Here is an 18,973-nt window from a genome sequence, read left to right as displayed (position 1 = left end):
CGGGGGATCCCGGGGGGGGGACTGGGGGCTGCACCCCGTCACCCCGGGTCACTGGCCGGGGGATCCCGGCGGGGGAGAGCCAGGAGGAGCCGGGGGCTCCGGGACCCGAGGGGAGGCCTGGGGCGGTTCTCCCCGGCCTTGCGATGAGTTGGCCCAGCCGAGCCGGCCTCAGCCCCGGGAGGCGCCGCGGCTGAGCGCCTGCGCGGAGGGGGAGCCGAGCCCCCATTCCCATGGAGAGCGCGGAGGCCGAGCCGCTCGGCGCTAGCGACGGCTGCCAGGCGGGTGAGGCTGAGCCGGGCAGCGGGCCCGCGGCGGAGGAGCCGGACGGCGGAGCAGCGGGCACGGTGAGGGGGCCGGGCGACCCGCAAGCGGGGGCGACCCGGCTGAGGAAGAGGAGGCGGCCGGGCTCCGCTCCGGCCTAGGCGCCTCTGCGGAGCGCCGCTCTTTCCTGCCGCTGGCGGCCGGTCTGAGAGCGGCCTCTCGGGGCAGAGGGTAGCGTGGAGCGGGGCCGGGCGCTTCCCAGGGGCAGGAGAGAGGAGCCCAGGCCCAGCTGGCGGGAAGCCTGGGCAGAGCGGGGCACGGACAGTGGCCCGAGTCCTGGGTGAGGGGCGAGCGCAGCAGCCTCGACAGGTGGAAAGTGCCCTCCCCCCCCCAGTCACCTGCCCTCTTGTGAATTCTTCCTTTACCACCTGCTAGCTGGCTTGTGCCTTGTCTTGGCCTCCGCAGAATCTTCCCCCTCTCTCTCTGTAATGCCAGGACCTTTGTCTGACTCCCTCTTCCCGCCAATGTCACAGCTAAACCACTGCTCCTACTTAACGCTTCTTCCTGTGGTGCTAAGATCCTGCCTTTGTGTGCTCACATCTGATTTGTGCTTGCCATAAATACTGCATAGAGTGGCTGCCCCTTATTTACTATAGAAGCTAAATCTTTGTGCCTTGACTTCCCATCTGTAACATTATATCTGTAACAAATATAGTGCCCATCTATAAAAGAAATAGGGACAACCCAGGGAATTACAGACCAGTCAGCCTAATTTCTGTACCCAGAAAAATAATGGAGCAAATAATTAAGCAATCAATTTGCAAACATCTAGAAGATTATAAGGTGATAAATAACAGCATGGATTTGTCAAAAACAAATAGTGACAAACCACCCTGATAGATTTCTTTGATAGGGCAACAAGACTTTTGGATGAGGGGAAGCAGTAGATGTGGTATATCTTAATTTTAGTAAGGCTTTTGATACTGTGTCGCATAACGTCATAAACGTACTAGGGAAATACAACCTAGATGGAGCTACTATAAGATTGGTGCATAAGTGATTGGAAAACCATTCCAAGAGAGTAGTTATCAGTGGTTCACAGTCAAGCTGGAAGGGCATACCAAGTGGGGTCCCACAGGGATCAATTCTGGGTCTGATTCTGTTCAATATCTTCATCAGTGATTTATATAATGGCATCGAGAGTACACTTATAAAGTTTGTGGGCGATAGCAAGCTGGGAGGGGCTGTAAGTGCTTTGAAGGATAGGATTAAAATTCAAAATGGCCTGACAAACTGGAAAAATGATCTGAAGTAAATAGGATGAAATTCAATAAGGACAAATGCAAAGTACTCCATTTAGAATGGAACAATCAGTTGCACACATACTAAATGGGAAATGACTGTCTAGGAAGGAGTACTGCAGAAAGGGATTTGAGGGTCATAGTTGACCCATAGTGTTATGCTATTGCAAAAAAAAAAAAAAAAAGTGAACCTCATTCTGGGATGTATTAGCAGGAGTGTGGTAAGCAAGACACGAGAAGTAATTCTTCCACCGTACTCTGTGCTGATTAGGCCTCAACTGGAGTATTGTGTCCAGTTCTGGGCTCCACATTTCAAGAAGGATGTGGACAATTTGGAGAGAGTCCAGAGAAAAGTGAGAAAAATGATTAAAGGTCTAGAAAACATGAGCTATGAGGGAAGACTGAAAAAATTGGGTTTGTTTAGTCTGGAAAAGAGAAGACTGAGAGGGGACATGATAACAGTTTTCAAGTATATTACAAATTTTTACAAGGAGGAGGAAGAAAAATTGTTTTTGTTAACTGCTGAGGATAGGACAAGAAGCAATGGATTTAAATTGCAACTTCCTAATTGTCAGGGTGGTTAAGCATTGGAATAAGTTGCCTACGGAGGTTGTGGAATGTCCATCACTGGAGATTTTTAAGAGCAGGTTAGACAAACACCTGCCAGGAATGGTCTAGATAATTAGTTCTGCCACGAGTGCAGGGGAGTGGACTTCATGACCTCTCGAGGTCCCTTCCAGTTCTATGATTCTATTACATGCCTTGTTTTCCCATCTATAAAATGGGGATTACGCTTACCTACTTCTCAGGGGCCTTTTGAGGCTAAACTTACTACACATGTGAAGCACTTTTAGACCCTTGCGTGGAGGCTAAACTCACTACACGTGAAGCACTTTTAGACTCTGGGGTGGAAGGTACAGTAGACAGGTATTATGACAAACAAAATTATATTAAAATAACATTAGACTTTTCTTTCTGATTTCCTCTGCTCACACGTTTATTCCCACTAACTGTGAATTTTGACCACCAAACCTATGTGTATTCATAATTTTCCTTGTTTTTTAAATAAAACAGAAATTTGTGTAAAGGAGTTGGAGCAATGATAACTTGGAACTTATCACTGATTATCTTACCTGATAGTCATATCTTTTAAAAAGATACTAAAACAACTTTTAAAATAGATTGGGATGCATCTTGTTGGCTCCTAGTAAATGGCATGCCTGTTTCATTAGGATGACTGTCAGGAAACCAATTCAAAATGATAGTTTAAAGACACACCTAGTCTACTTTCATGGTTTACATAGTGTAGTCTGCTGGTGATTTATCAGTATTCAGGTGAGTTTATACTACAAACTTCGCGCAGCTGGCCCTGTCTATATTAGAGAAACTATTTTAACAAAAAAAATTATGTGAATGAAAGCTAGTGTTGTACAGGAAAATAAGTGTTAGCTATATGTTTGCAAAATTAAGGCGTTCCCAGATGTTGCTGATACTCTCACCCATGTGATTCTTTAATAGTGGCTTGAAAATTGGCTGAACCTACAGGGCACGTCACATAAACCATTGTAGTAGACGTAAGCCTGTACTGCAGTGGCAAAAGATTGTTTAGTTCACTCTACATATAGACCTTTATTGCATTGTCAGACTAGGATCTTAAAATTCTTTGGCTCTTTCTAAGTAACCTTGTTTTTATGAAAACTATTAACAAAAAATTTCATTCAAAAATTTAAATGAAAAAGTCCTTTGAGGAGACTTGCAAACTCTGCTCTAGAGTCTTCAAGTAACTTCTTCATTATAGATGAAGCAAAGCCTCAGGACAGCAGGGATATGGTAGGAAATGTAAAGCTTCCTGAGACAGATGCCTCGTGGAAGGGTCACTATCTGATTATTAAATATTAAGAATTCTGTTTGTTCATTCTTTAGTTACTCTTAAATAGCACTCTTTCAGGGGTGGCTGATACTTACATAATCAGCTTCTAAAGTATCACTCTCACAAATAATATAGACCCTATAATTCTAAGGGTATGTCTTCACTACCCGCCGGATCGGCGGGCAGCGATCGACCCAGCGGATATTGATTTATTGCGTCTAGTCTAGACGCGATAAATCGATCCCCAAGCACTGTCCTGTCAACTCCTGTACTCCAGCGCCGCGAGAGGTGCAGGTAGAGTCGACGGGGGAGCGTCAAGAGTCGACTCACCTCAGTGACGACACCACGGTAAGTCGATGTAAGTACGTCGACTTCAGCTACGTTATTTAGATCAATTTCCCTCCCCTCCCCCCCCCCAGTGTAGACCAGGGCTAAGTGATCTGATTAAAGGAGCTGGATGTGGTGGGAAGTGGGGGGAATAGAAGATAGCTTTAATTATGATTAGTAAAGATTTTGTCACAAATATTTTTAGTAAAAGTCACGGACAGGTCACGGGCAATAAAGAAAAATTCAGGGAAGCCTGTAACCTGTCCATGACTTTTACTAAAAATATCTGTGACAAAATGAGGAGGGAGAAGGGTCCAGCACCCATCACTAGTTCTGGGGTCTCCTGCCACACCTGGCAACTTGGCTGCTACGAGGGGTCCCCCGGTGACTCAGCAGCTGCCCGTGGGGGTACCCTGCAACTCCAAGCCGCTGCAGGCGGCAGGGCAAGTGCTTACACAACCCTTATGTGTTGCAGAAAATGTCTCCAGTGACTGACCCAAAAGGACACACTGGGGATGGTCCATGTTTATGCACCTCCAGTGGCCCCAGTATCCACTGCATAAAGAACAAAAATTTGATAATTGGTTCTTCAGTCTAGCAGACAAAGGTATAACAAGATCCAATCGCTGGAAGCTGAAGCAAGGCAAATTCAGACTGGAAATAAGGTGTACATTTTAACAGTGAGGATAATTAACCATTGGAACAATTTTCAAGGGGTTGTGGTGGATTTTCCATCACTGACCATTTTTAAAATCAAGATTGAATGTTTTTCTAAAATGTATGATCTTGTTCAAACAGGAATTAATTCAGGAAAGTCTGATGGCCTATGTAGACTAGATGATCACTGCGTCGTCCCTTCTGGCTTTATAATCTGTGAACAGGTACACGGGGTTTGTGGCCTCTATTTCAGCCATACAGCCTGTTCCTCATTTGGGTGATGATACAGAGCACTTTTGGAAACTTGTGCTGCAACGTGCTTGTATAATATAAGATTCCTAGCACATCCTTTGCTAGATTGTTTTTTCTACATTTCCTGGAATATTTTTGTTGGTCTTAGACCATAATTTACATAACCACATTCTGCTGTTTCCAGCATGTAATGCTGTGTAGGACAGCTCATATGTATCACTTTACAATATATCTTTATGGCAACTAAAAATAAATAAATAAAAAAACCCACCACTGCTGTGAGTCTGTCATCTAGGTCTGTCTCTGGCTGAAATGACAAACCAAGGTCCTGACCAGATTCCATATAAACTCCCTGAAATCAGTCACGTTGAATTTGGGCTGGACACTGATACTAGCATATCTAGCTCTTGTTTAAAAATCACCCAAGAGATAGTGGTGGTGTCAGTGACCCACCCAAATTCAACTTGACTAATTTCAGGGTGAGTTTACGCAGGGAGAATGTAGTTTCAGTAGAACAAGGCTTTTGTTTTTTGTTATAATTTGTCTTAAACTGTTGTGTAGAATTTTGTACTATTCAACAAATGCCACATTCTGCTTTTCTATACTGGTAATTTCCTGAAAGTCTTTCACTAATGCTAGCTCCAAAGGGAGTGAAAGTTTAGGCCGGCTGCCACTGGTTTTTATTGCTGTATTATCTAACTCTGGTTGTTCATATTGTAGAAATTAAACTTTTTTCCCCTCCAAAAGTTCAGTGATAAAACCATCTTTTAGCAGAACCCCCGCTAAAGAAAAATGCATTTGTGTTTGTATGTATGGTAAATCTGTTTTCTGTTGACACTCTTTGCAACTTCCAATAGATGTGCATGCATTTCTTTCTACATGAGAGCTGAGGTTTTCTGTAATTTCTAAGGTTGCTTATGGCATGAACCTTTCACTTGAAAAAATAGTAGCTGCAGGATTACATTTTGGAGTAGAGTAGGAGAGGTTAGTTGCTGCAGAGCACCAAATGCAGTCTCTCCCCACACAGATCCATTTACAGTGCTGCTGCAAAAAATCACTTTCGTAGCTCGTTGCTTTGACCAGATCATCCCTCTCTTTGCATGCCTCCACTGACTCCTCTTTCTGCATCACATCAAACATATATTGGTTTTCATTTTCAAGGCCCTTCACAGCCTACCATATGCTATTGAGATGTTGCCTCCTGCCTCCACCCTACCATTGGCGCCAATTTTCATCATCCACTTGTTAAATGTTCAAATAAGCACCTTTATGCTTTGTCTCTCCTGCCCCTCATGCTTGGGAGGAGTTCCCTGTAAGCATGTGCAAAGCTATCTTATTGACCTTCTTCCAATCCTTCGTTAAAACGCTCCTTTACCCTAAAGCCTACAACAACTTGGCGGTGGTCAGACAGCTGATGTGCTCAGATTGCTGCCTGCCAGTCAGACTGACCAATATTCTCGCTGTTTTTCTTGTGCTTCCCTATCTGTCTGTATCCACCTGTTGTCTCTTGTCTTTGTATTGTAAGCTCTGTGGGACAGGAACTGTCTTTTTGTTCTGTGTTTGCACAGCGCTAGCTCAGTGAGGTCCTGGTTTGTGCCTGGGGCTTCTAAGTGCTGCTGCAAGATAAATAATAAAATAATTCTCAGCGTTACATTGGGAAAAGCTAATAAAGTGGCTACTTGTCTCTTGACTGAAGAGTAAGTGTGGGAATTCTACATGTGAGGCAAGAAGAAAGTCATTAAAGCTTAGGCTCTGGTGTTTCAAAGACTTACATATATGCTTAACTTTACTCGTTATCAGTAGTACTGTTCACAGCATGTTAAGCATGTGAGGAAAGTCTCTGCAGGATTGAGGCCTTACTACTTAAACAATAGGGATGGGGGAAAGGAGGAAGGAATTGATACATATTTCTTTCTTAAATGACTTGTGTGACCCTTGTAATTTTTCTTCTAAGATGATGGAAGATTGTTTGTCAAAGAAAATAGAGATCGCTGTCTCAGAGGCAGAAAAACGGACTGGAAGAAATGCCATGAACATGCAAGAAACCTACACTGCTTACCTCATTGAGACAAGGTGGGTAATAAGAACTAAGATGAATGTAGGTTAGTAGATAAGCTATTTTTAAAAAAGGTACCGTAGCTTCTGATGATACATTATTTCTTTAAAACTCCCATTTAGAGTCCAAGTGCAGTTACAGTGAGAGAACTGGGTTAGTTTCTGCTTTCAATTACACAGTATCTATTTATATAGGAAATAGTACAACTTTTTATGTGAAAATGTGGCAGGTGACAAAGGGTTAGAGAAACTCTGGGCTGGTCTACACTATGGGGGGAGATGGATCTTAGTTAGTACTTAGATCTACTTACCGTGGTGTCTTCATTGCGGTATGTCGACGATTCCCCTTGCGCTTCTCATTGAAGTGGAGTACCGGAGTCAAGGCTAGAGCAATCGGCGGTCGATTTATCAATACTAGACACGATAAATCAACCCTGGATGGATCTATCGCTGCCCGTTGATCTGGCTGCTAGTGTAGACATGCCCTCTGGATGAGCAGCTCTAATCCATATTGTAGGTAACTGTTCATCCTGTGTTTTTTGGAAGGTGCATCTGAAAGATTTTTTGACACTGTTAAACAGCAACCTTCCTGGATGCATGCTTGATTTTCGGGGTGAAATGTGCTTGGTCAGAATGTACATTGTGGCTGAAAATAATGATTTGACTTATTTGGCATACAGTAAAGCAAAGGGATATCATATATTTTGAATCGCGCTACTTAAGTCAAAACTCATAGCATTTAGCTGTATGCTAAATTTATCTTTTAAAAAAAAAAGGTACTGCTGAAATCAAATTAATGTTTTCCTCTTTGAGGGGCATTTTAAAGTAAGTATTTAATTAACCTACTCCTCTTACCAAGTACCAGTTCAGGCATACTTTTGTTGTTTTTTAAGTGGAAATAGTTTTTGTTGCTTAAACGGTTTTTCAAATCAAGTACTATTAACTGTATACGTAATACAGATATGGCAAACACATTTCTGTCTACGCAATGAAGACTATTTGCAATTTTAAGTGTTCAAGCAGTAGTGAACAATTGTAAAAAAAACAAAACAAAACAAAAAAAACAGGTCAGACTTTTTCACAAGATAGATTTCCCCCTGTCGAAGTGCCACTTTGATACCTTTACTCATTTTGGAAAGCACTTTATTCCCTAAGTGTTCCCATAAATGGGACAGCTTGTGGAGATTGCTGCTATTCAAAAAAGTAAAAGGTTCACAATCCAGCCCTAGATAGGGTACTATACCTGTTGCCATTGACATCAGTAGCATGTATATGTATGTATATTTTATGAGTAAATCTGGAAAGGTGAGGTCTACATAGAACTTTGTGAAACTAACAAAGTTTAATGATCTTTTACACAGATACTAAATTCATATATTGTGAGGAGTTTAAATTGCAACGTAAGTGACATTTTCCAGGATATGAGGCACCCCGTTAAGTAGTTAAGTGGCTCTTTAATTTGTAATGGCTTTCAAACATTCCTTTGTAGGATAATTTATTTCACACTGATTGTTGATACTGTAAAGCTACAACATACTCATGCAGAAATACTTTTGTCATATATTATCCTCAATTCTAAGAATAGGTAATAACATCTTTTTTGTGCAGCATGCCTGTATATGTTAATAGAGTACATGAGGTTCTCTCTCACTTCGGAAGTTTAACTTCATAAAACAAAGGCTCCAGGAGAGAAATTCCTGCTTTATTTGTATTTATAGGAGTAACATACATATTTCCCACTACTGTAGCTTTGGGTAGTTGGTTACATGTACATTTATAAAACTATAGAATTTTTTTCTTTAAAATATACTATATTAAAGTTAGGGATGTGTTTGAATCTTTTATTCAGATACAAATACTGGCAAAATGGTATTTTTATTTGACAGCTAGGGAGGGGCAATATTTAATAGTTCTAGTGGCTATGTGATATGAAGTGCACTCTGGTGTGCCTCTGTTAGAGCTGGGCAAAATTTTCAGATAACACTTTTTTGCCAGAAAATGCATATTTTAGGTTGACCAAAATGTTTCGCAAATCAATGTCAAATTAACGAATTGTTGTGGCTGAAAATACCAAAACAGTTCTGAAAAAAACGAACCATTCTATTTCAGTAATTTCAAAACAAGCATTTTGATCTTTTTCTGTTCAGACTGATATAAAGGAAAATCCTTTAAATGAAATATTTTGGGTCAAATGAAATGTTTGATCTGAAACAGTTTTTTTTTCTGGTTCGGCCAAGCTGGAAAATCAGTTGTTAGCACAACTCTAGTCTCTCTATACAGCCCCAAACCATGCTGATGCCTTCTCCAATTCCCATCACTTTTGCTTGCGCAGCTGTTTCCCAGTGCCAGAGTTGTCTCTCATTGCCCATGTTCCCACACATTACCACTCAGATTCTTATTCAGTGGCCAGCAACTACTAAGGCCAATTACACAGTTGTCAGACAAATACTGAAAATGTGGATTTGTCCCATTCTGTTTGCAAGGAGTGCTGGCTTCCCAGTACAAATGTAATTGCAAGCTATTAAACTGACTTCATACTGAGCTTGTAAATTTTGAGTGGGCTTCACAATATTCCTGAAGATAATAGGATATTTTGTTATTCTGTAGCTAAGGAATAAAATTCGTTCACAGTAGTATGAAAGAAGAACATTAAATAACAGTTGCATTATATTTACAATTATCCATGGGTTCCAAGGTTTCCACTGTCCAGGTTTTAAATATGGGGTGGTGGTGGTTGTTTTTTAAGTCAAATTGTACAAATAACTAAGAGTGAACTAAACTTGAATGCGGCAGCGGCAGTCCAAAAAGCGAATAGAATGTTGGGAATCATTAAGAAAGCGATAGTAATAAGACAGAAAATATCATATTGCCTCCAGATCAATCCATGGTACGCCCACATCTTGAATATTGGAATATATTGGAATTGGAAAGGGTTCAGAAAAGAGCAACAAAAATGATTAAGGGTATGGAACAGCTTCCGTCTGAGGAGAGATTAATAAGACTGGGACTCTTCAGCTTGGAAAAGAGATGACTAAGTGGGGATATGATTGAGGTCTATACAATCATGGCTGGTGTAGAGAAAGTAAATAAGGTGCTATTTACTCATTCTCTTAACACAAGAGCTAGGGGTCATCAAATGAAATTAATAGGCAGCAGGTTTAAAACAAACAAAAGGAAGTATTTCTTCACAGAGCACGCAGTCAACCTGTGGAACTCTTTGCCAGAGGATGTTGTGAAGGCCAGGACTATAACAGGGTTCAAAAAAGAACTAGATAAATTCATGGAGGATGGGTCCATCAATGGCTATTAGCCAGGATGGGCAGGGATGGTGTCCCTAGCTTCTGTTTGCCAGAATGAGCGACAGGGAATGGATCACTTGATGATTACCTATTCTGTTCATTCCCTCTGGGCACCTGGCATTGGCCACTGTCAGAAGACAGGATACGGGGCTAGATCGACCTTTGGTCTGACCCAATATGGCCATTCTTATGAATGTGCCTTGGTAATGGAAGATAAGTATGTGGCTATTGGAAATATACCAAGCTGGGCACATATACAAACTGAGCTAGGGTGACCAGATAGCAAGTGTGAAAAATTGGGACAGAGGGTGGGGGGTAATAGGAGCCTATATAAGAAAAAGCCCCAAATATCGGGACTGTCCCTATAAAATCGGGACATCTGATCACCCTAAACTGAGCCGTGAGAAGACCTAATGTGTTTCAAACTATCACTGGGCGTCAATGAAACTCACTAACTGGTTTGTTTCAAAATGCAAGTGATAGTATCTCCATCTTCCTTTAAAATTCACTGCATACATCCTTTTCCTAAAGTTTCACCACACCATCATCTGATGGGATTTCCTTATTGATCTGTTGTTTATCAGTGACAATTAGAAAACTTGATGTGGATTTCTTTCTCTGACAACACATTGCAGCACTGTAGGCTGCAAAAGTCCAGCGTATCTCAGATGTCGGACTTCCCAAAGGGATCCCATTTTATTTAAATTCTTGGTTTACATTGTTAGCATTGACTCAAAAGATCTTACGGATAAAACTTTTTTCTTCAGTTTTCTATTTTCTAACAGTCCTGAGAAAGTGTATCCGTAACACAGCTTCCATAAAATCACTGTCAGAGCACTTTTCCTCTTCAAAGCACTTGATAAACATACACCTGTCTTTGCAGTATCCCTCTGAGATAAGTAGGTAAATGCCATCCGCATTGTACAAATGAGGCAGAGAAGCTAGGGTGAACATGGGTGCCTAAAAGTCAGGCACCTAAATAATGGTTGCCTGATTTTCAGAGATGCTGAGCACCTGCAACTCCTATTTCATGCCGGAGGAAATGCAAGTATTCAGCACCTCTGAAAAACCAGGCAATTTTAAATTTAAATAAAAGAGCTTTAGGTACTGAAAATATTGATATAAGTGATTTTGTTTGATGACAGCTCTCTTTGGCAGCTTTTAAACCTGCCAGTGTTTGATAGAAACAACTGAAATGTGAGACAGGTGAATGAAATGTGGTCCACCTGTGTTCCATACTGCCACAGCTGAAAAACTGTAATGGCTTTTAACCATGGAATCTGCTCAAGGGTGGTTCTCTTTTTAAATCTAGTTGTCTTAAAAAGAAAACTGGAAAAATAGAATTTCTATCATATGCAACAATAAGGACACCGTCACTTGGGTCGTTGGCAGGGTTTGAACCAAAGACTTAAAGACCCCTGCTACTTGAGCTAAAGTATAAAGTTTTAGCCGTCATGTAGACCAGCCAGTAGAGGGGGAAGTACTGTAACACATAACATTCTACCACCATAGCAAATAATCAGGTATCAGGATTCCTGGATTCTAGTCATGCTTCTGGGAAGAGCGTGGGATAGTAGTTAGACAGGATTGCCAAGTACCTTAGTTTGTTGCATTCAGTAGGAAAGCCCGTTGGGCAGCATGGCTTTGACCCAAGTTTTGTTTCTAGTTCTGGTAGAAATGATCTTGTAAGCTCTCAGCTAAATTATTTGTAAAATGGAAGAAATTATACTTGCCTCCCCCAAGGGTCTGGGATCAGAGCCATTGCTTAACTTTAAGGGGTTTTAAAGTATATATAAATACAGATAGTGAGAGAAGTGATCCTGGAGTCATAGCCTGCTGGCTCCTCCTCAGTGCCCTATCCCCTACACCACGGTATTGTGAGGGTTTCTGTCTTCTCTGTGGAACAGAAATTAAGTTTCACAATTCTGTATTATTCCATGGGGGCAGTATAGTACATCAGCACTGACATAGGTTTTCAGATTTCATGATGAAGGCATATGACCAGATAGGTATGATGTAACATATAAAGATGGTAGAATGCAGGCTTTACTAAAAAGAAAAGTAACAAAGTATGATCTCTTCATTAGGCAGGATGACTATTCATGATGTATAGTAAGAATATCTGCTAAATCTAAGATAACACTGAACTAAACATGGTAAGTTTGTGTCTGTATGGGTTTTTTTTAAATATCTTTCCACTGCTGGAGGCACAGGTTCAGGTTCAGTCCATGTGTTGACTTGACCCTTGTCCTAAATTCTTATTCAGGGGATTTAGGGGGATGAACCCTGCTAACCCTCTTTTTGGGCAGGTTTTTTGTTTGTTTTTTGCCAGTTGGTGATTCTTGGATGCAAAAGTGTTTTCTGCCAACAAAACTACCTTTTATCAATATATTTTGGCACACTGTGATTGGTAACTTGCAAATGGTGTTTGACATTACTGTACCTTAATGGTTTTATTCTGTTTGTCATGAGATCCCAATATAGAGATCCATTTTTGGAGAGGTAGTGAAGGAAGGACTGCATGACTCTTCTAAAGGGTACACATATACAGCATCTATATAGAGGATCAACACGGTGTGCTTTAGTGGAGCAACAGTGTCATTTATTGCTCCAGTCCTGAAAGATCAAAGGCAAAACCTAACCATGTAGCTTAAACAGTTAAAGGGGGCTGTTGGTTTTACAAGGAAATAAAGCTACTATGTTTCCTTCCTTTCTCATTTAAGATTCCTGCAGTAATTTCTCTTTGTATTACATTAAGAGCTGTTTAATGGCTCATTTCAGATCATTAGTTTATATAGCAAATGGGAAGAAGTTAAGTAGATGAGCTAAATTTTTCACATTGGCGCTTTGAATTAGGGTAAAGGAATGTGGCTTTTAGAGTAACCTAATCTCCTAATCACTTATGATAACATCAGTTATGAAGGTAAAATTTGAAGGTTTTAATTTTTGTCATTTAATTTTTTCCAGGCAGGCTGGTTCAGCCAATGAATAAAGTGTATTGTTAGAACTGTACTTTGAGGGGAAACATATGGTTTTCCTATCTGAACATTGTACAAGCATTATATTGTATTTTTAAAACCAAAACAAATTGAAAAGTTTGATTGAATGTCAACAAGTGATTATGATCTTAATTGAAGCTGGGTCTACAATACTTGCATTTTATGATGGAGTTCATAATGTGGCCTCAAAAATTAGATGGTAATGAAGGTATTAAGTGTAATGAGTACCTCTGTGAATTTCTACTTCCTTTTGGAACAAGATCCTTGGGAGAAGGATTCTTGTAATCGGTGACATTTTATGGCTTCATAATGCAGCCATGTGGAGACATATTTTATAAAATTAAAAAATGCTTTCTCCCATCTTGCCTGCTTCTCCCAAATCCATCCCCACAAAATTCCAGTCCCTCATTAGTACCTTATTGAAAAAGCCAATTCTGTGGATGAAGGTTCACAATCAAGATTTGTATGGTTTTTGTCCATCACAGTTCTGCAAAAGAATCCGCTCTTACTTTTCCCAGTCTTATCCCACTCAAACTCTCCAGTTCTGTGTATTTTTCCAAGTTACGTATCATCCATTTCTTCTTAGACTAGCAAAAAAATTGGGGGGAAAAGTAGAGGTGGTGTTTTGTCTTTTAACTATTCACTGCAGCAAAGAATATTTTGAACTATAAATAGCTGTAAATGTTAGTTAAAGAGTTTATGCTTTAGGACGAGTATTAAAGTTAGTTGAATAATAGGCTTGAGAAGCATAAGTCTTGTAGGATTGCATTTTTATTTTTTTTAAATATGGTAAAGGAATTTAATGCTTGTTGGGGGTACCTGATTAAAGCTCTGGAAACTGAAGTTATCTCCATAGAATACTGTCATGTCAGTATACCTCGATACTTAATCTGGAGTGACCACCTCTAGGGATGAGAGCATTCAGTCCATTGGCTTCTGTGTTCAGACCTAGGCTTTTGTGCGTGGGAGAATTCATCCTCCCTAGACATATAGAGGAGGGAGCAAGCCCTTCCAAGGTGGAGGCAGCCCTCCCTCCCCGCCAATCATAGAGGCAGCCCCAGGAAGGAACTGGGATTTCCGCAGCTACATTTGGGAATAGCAGAAGCAGGGAGCATGGGGGAAGCGTACTCAAGGACTCTAGTGCAGGGGTTCTCACAACACATTTTTGGTGGCCTAGAGTGTGGCTACCAAGTCTTGCTGGTGGCCGCTCTGACATTTTTCCTAAAATACTTAATTAACTTTAGGAAAAACAAATAAATACGCACACATACAGTACATGTCCAAATCATTGTAATTTATTTATGTAGGATATTTTTTGCAGACTCAATAATAAAAATAATATACAGGTGTGTTATTGTTTACTGGACCCAAACAGAATAGAAGCAAGAATAAGGCGCTTCGCATGTTCTTGTCTTTTTTCTTGTTGTTTCTTTTGTTTTTTGGTTTCTTTAAAACAAACAAACAAACAAACAAAAACAACTTGCTGGCCACTCAGTCTGCTGTGAAAAGTGATATTAACTAACATAGAGATATTACTTTTCACAGCAGACTTATTCATCTCCGGCAAGTCTGGAGACAAATTAAGCCCTGGATGGGGAGGTGGGTACAGAGTCAGCGGGGGCCAGGGGTGATGGGACACTGGGGGAGGCAGCAGAGCCCAGGAGTAATATGGGGGTGAGCTTGGGGCCAGAGCCCATGACCTTGCGGCCAGGGAACGAAGCTCCGTGGCTGGAGCCTACTGCCTGCCATCCGCCTTTCCAGGGCTGAAGCCCGAACCCACTGTCCCTGGGAAGGTGGGGAACTCTCACCTGTTGCCTGCTCTTCCAGCTTTTGTGTCTGCAGAGGGGGGTAGGGCCCAACCACTGCTGCTCTCCTTCCTTCCCACCTCCCCCCCCCATCACTGCCCAGGAGGCCGTGGCTGCAAGAAAAGCCCGTGGTGGCTGCATGTGAGAAACGCTGCCCGAGTGTCTGGATGCTTGTGATGTTAGCAGGCAGCTTTTCACAATTTGAAATCTGGACCTTATTTTCTGTGTGGTCGTTGGTTGCCTGCCCTACCCTTCTCCCAACCCTCCCCCCTGCCGCTTTCTTCCCTCTGCTGCCAGGCTTCCCCCTCCCTCCCCCCGCTTTCTTCCTTGCCCCATAACAAACGAAAAGGAAAGGGAACTAACCTGATCTGTGTCATTCATACTGATCACTATCCTTTGTCTTTTGCCTTTTTAGTTTACTCTTATATTCTTATTTGATTGTAAGCTTTTTAGGGCACAAACTGTCTTGCTATATGTGTATATGGCACCTAGCACAACCGGACCCTGATTATGACTGGGGCTTTGGGTGCTACCATAACACAAATAATAAGAAAAGGAGGACTTGTGGCACCTTAGAGACTAATAAAATTTATTTGAGCATAAGCTTTCGTGAGCTACAGCTCACTTCATCGGATGAGACAACTTCCACAAACGTAGGTACTCTGTCTTGGTGCAGACTCCTTAACCAGTAATTTAAGTAGTATATGTAATTCCTCTTTCTCTCCATGCAGGTAGACTAAGCTTGTGCTTCTCCCCTAGGAAGTAACGGGTTGATTTAGGTGACCTTCCCCCACACACTTTTTTTTTTAATGCTTTCAATTTAGTCTCTCATGTAGAGGTGTGATTCCCCCTCCCCCCCCCCATACGTGGACTGATGAATACTAGGAACAATGCATGTTAGACTGTAATTCCTTAAGAATATTTGCTAGAGCCAACCAGTCCATTTCAAAGCTGATACAATGGGAGTATTGTGAGAAATGAAGAAACAACAGTTAGGTCCTTGGTCCAAATGACCCTCCTCTGCAGCCTTCTAGAATCATAGGACTGGAAGGGACTTCGAAAGGTCAGTCCAGTCCCCTGCACTCATGGCAGGGCTAAGTATTATCTAGACGAAGTATTATTCTAGCTTTGCCTCCTTCTGTGTCATTTTTATGTAACTGCTTCTAGTTTAATATGCCTTTGCCTAGTTTATATTGATTCTCATGGGAATCAATCAGAACTTAGCTTTATAATAGAACATTCTGTGATCAGGAACAGTCAGCATGCATTCACCCAGGGCAAGTCATTCCTGACTAACCTAATTGCCTTCAATGACGAGAAAACTGGCTCTGTGGATGAGAGGCAAGCAGTGGACGTGTTATTCCTTGACTTTAGCAAAGCTTTTGATATGGTCTCCCACAGTATTCTTGCCAGCAAGTTAAAGAAGTATGGGCTGGATGAATGGACTATAAGGTGGATAGAAAGCTGGCTAGATCGTCGGGCTCAACAGATAGTGATCAATGGCTCCATGTCTAGTTGGCAGCCGGTATCAAGTGGAGTGCCCCAAGTGTCAGTCCTGGGGCCGGTTTTGTTCAATATCTTCATTAACGATCTGGAGGATGGCGTGGATTGCACCCTCAGCAAGTTTGCAGATGACACTAAACTGGGAGGAGTGGTAGATATCCTGGAGGGTAGGGATAGGATACAGAGGGACCTAGACAAATTAGAAGATTGGGCCAAAAGAAATCTGATGAGGTTCAACAAGGACAAGTGCAGAGTCCTGCACTTAAGATTAAAGAATCCCATGCACTGCTACAGATTAGGGACCGAGTGGCTAGGCAGCAGTTCTGCAGAAAAGGACCTAGGGGTTACAGCGAATGAGAAGCTGGATATGAGTTGTCATAAATATAAAGGGAAGGGTAAACCCCTTTGAAATCCCTCCTGGCCAGGGGAAAGCTCCTCTCACCTGTAAAGGGTTAAGAAGCTAAAGGTAACTTCGCTGGCACCCGACCAAAATGACCAATGAGGAGACAAGATACTTTCAAAAGCTGGGAGGAGGGAGAGAAACAAAGGGACTCTGTCTGTCTATATGCTATTTCTGCCGGGGATAGACCAGGAATGGAGTCTTAGAACTTTTAGTAAGTAATCTAGCTAGGTACGTGTTAGATTATGATTTCTTTAAATGGCTGAGAAAAGAATTGTGCTGAATAGAATAACTATTTCTGTCTGTGTATCTTTTTTGTAACTTAAGGTTTTGCCTAGAGGGATTCTCTATGTTTTGAATCTAATTACCCTGTAAGGTATCTACCATCCTGATTTTACAGAGGTGATTTCTTTACTTCTGTTTACTTCTATTTCTATTAAAAGTCTTCTTGTAAGAAAACTGAATGCTTTTTCATTGTTCTCAGATCCAAGGGTTTGGGTCTGTGGTCACCTATGCAAATTGGTGAGGCTTTTTATCCAACATTTCCCAGGAAAGGGGGGGGTGCAAGTGTTGGGAGGATTGTTCATTGTTCTTAAGATGCAAGGGTCTGGGTCTGTAGTCACCTAGGCAAATTGGTGAGGCTTTTTACCAAACCTTGTCCAGGAAGTGGGGTGCAAGGTTTTGGGAAGTATTTTGGGGGGAAAGACGTTTCCAAACAGCTCTTCCCCAGTAACCAGTATTTGTTTGGTGGTGGTAGCGGTCAATCCAAGGACAAAGGGTGGAATATTTTGTACCTTGGGGAAGTTTTGACCTAAGCTGGTAAAGATAAGCTTAGGAGGTTTTTCATGCAGGTCCCCACATCTGTACCCTAGCGTTCAGAGTGGGGAAGGAACCTTGACATGAGTCAACAGTGTGCCCTTGTTGCCAAGAAGGCTAACAGCATTCTGGGCTGTATGAGTAAGAGCATTGCCAGCAAATCGAGGGACGTGATCGTTGCCCTCTATTCGGCATTGGTGAGGCTTCATCTGGAGTACTGTGTCCTGTTTTGGGCCCCACGCTACAAGAAGGATGTGGAAAAATTGGAAAGAGTCCAGCGGAGGGCAACAAAAATTATTAAGGGCTGGAGCACATGACTTATGAGGAGAGGCTGAGGGAACTGGGATTATTTAGTCTGCAGAAGAGAAGAATGAGGGAGGATTTGATAGCTGCTTTCAACTACCTGAAAGGGGTTCCAAAGAGGATGGATCTAGACTGTTCTCAGTGGTAGCTGATGACAGAACAAGAAGTAATGGTCTCAAGTTGCCGGGGGGAGGTTTAGGTTGGATATTAAGAAAAACTTTTTCACTAGGAGGGTAGTGAAGCACTGAAATGGGTTACCTAGGGAGGTAGTGGAATCTCCTTCCATCTAAGATTTTATGGTCAGGCTTGACAAAGCCCTGGCTGGGATGATTTAGTTGGGGTTGGTCCAGCTTTGAGCAGGGGGTGGACTAGATGACCTCCTGAGGTCCCTTCCAACCCTGATATTCTATGATTCGCTTGTGATGTTAAGGCTGCGGTCCTTAACATGAGAGTATTCAAATATTATAGTGACTTGGACCATTTTGTCAATGCCTAGACAGAATACGACATGAGTAAAATAATACTAAGTGATCCCACTCGATATCTTGAGTTTTAATTCAATATTAATAAAATGAATGGATATCTTGGAAGCAAGCTTTAAGGAAAGTCAAAGTAATGTCCTCCTGATTCATTAATAGAAGATACACTGTATTGCCAGTTTCAGGCATTCAAAAATCATGAGTCATGTCTGAAAATCATGAAATATTTTTAAAATAATAAGTTCTGGGTACATTTTCTTAGCCTTCTGATATGAGTCTTTAGATAACAGTTGGGTCATGTTTTCTGGCTCTTTTCCTCAACCATGGGGGCTAGTGACTTTTTTTAAATGAAAGTTGATGCTTGACTGCAGGAGCTGAGGTTTAAGAAAAACACCAAATATTGAGACATGTGATAAAATTGTGAGAGTTGGCAACACTGGGTATAACAGAGCAATTATTTTAGAAGGCTGACGAACAAGGGGAAAAAGCAGCACGCTCTAGTCTATTAATTATTTAAGGGCAGATCCAGACATGGAAGACAAACTCCTTAACTTTATCTTAAGGAGTGATGGAGAGCCATACTGAATTCCAGCTGCAGCCTTTATAAATGTAGTATTACCAAAGCCTGGATGACTTTCTAGTATCT

The 18,973-nt window shown here is 41.7% G+C and overlaps 1 protein-coding gene across 2 annotated transcripts in view; it reads left to right on the top strand.

The window, feature by feature from the left end:
• The first annotated feature begins 200 nt into the window (after nucleotides 1-200).
• Nucleotides 201-18,973, top strand: part of SNX4 (sorting nexin 4) — a 57,160-nt gene continuing 38,387 nt past the window's right edge. The window contains exons 1-2 of one of the 2 annotated variants that reach the window (XM_077829427.1): nucleotides 201-344; nucleotides 6,623-6,741. In XM_077829427.1, the coding sequence (XP_077685553.1) occupies nucleotides 231-344; nucleotides 6,623-6,741 (233 nt within the window). In that variant the 5' untranslated portion in view covers nucleotides 201-230. Of the gene's footprint in view, nucleotides 345-4,561; nucleotides 4,641-6,622; nucleotides 6,742-18,973 lie in introns of those variants that run through there. The other variant, XM_077829428.1, reaches the window with a different exon arrangement.

The sequence above is a fragment of the Eretmochelys imbricata genome, chromosome 11, assembly GCF_965152235.1.
Source record: "Eretmochelys imbricata isolate rEreImb1 chromosome 11, rEreImb1.hap1, whole genome shotgun sequence".
NCBI lineage: Eukaryota > Metazoa > Chordata > Testudines > Cheloniidae > Eretmochelys > Eretmochelys imbricata.
The sequence above is the reverse complement of the archived record's forward strand: the minus strand, read 5'-3'. Positions and strand labels throughout refer to the sequence as shown.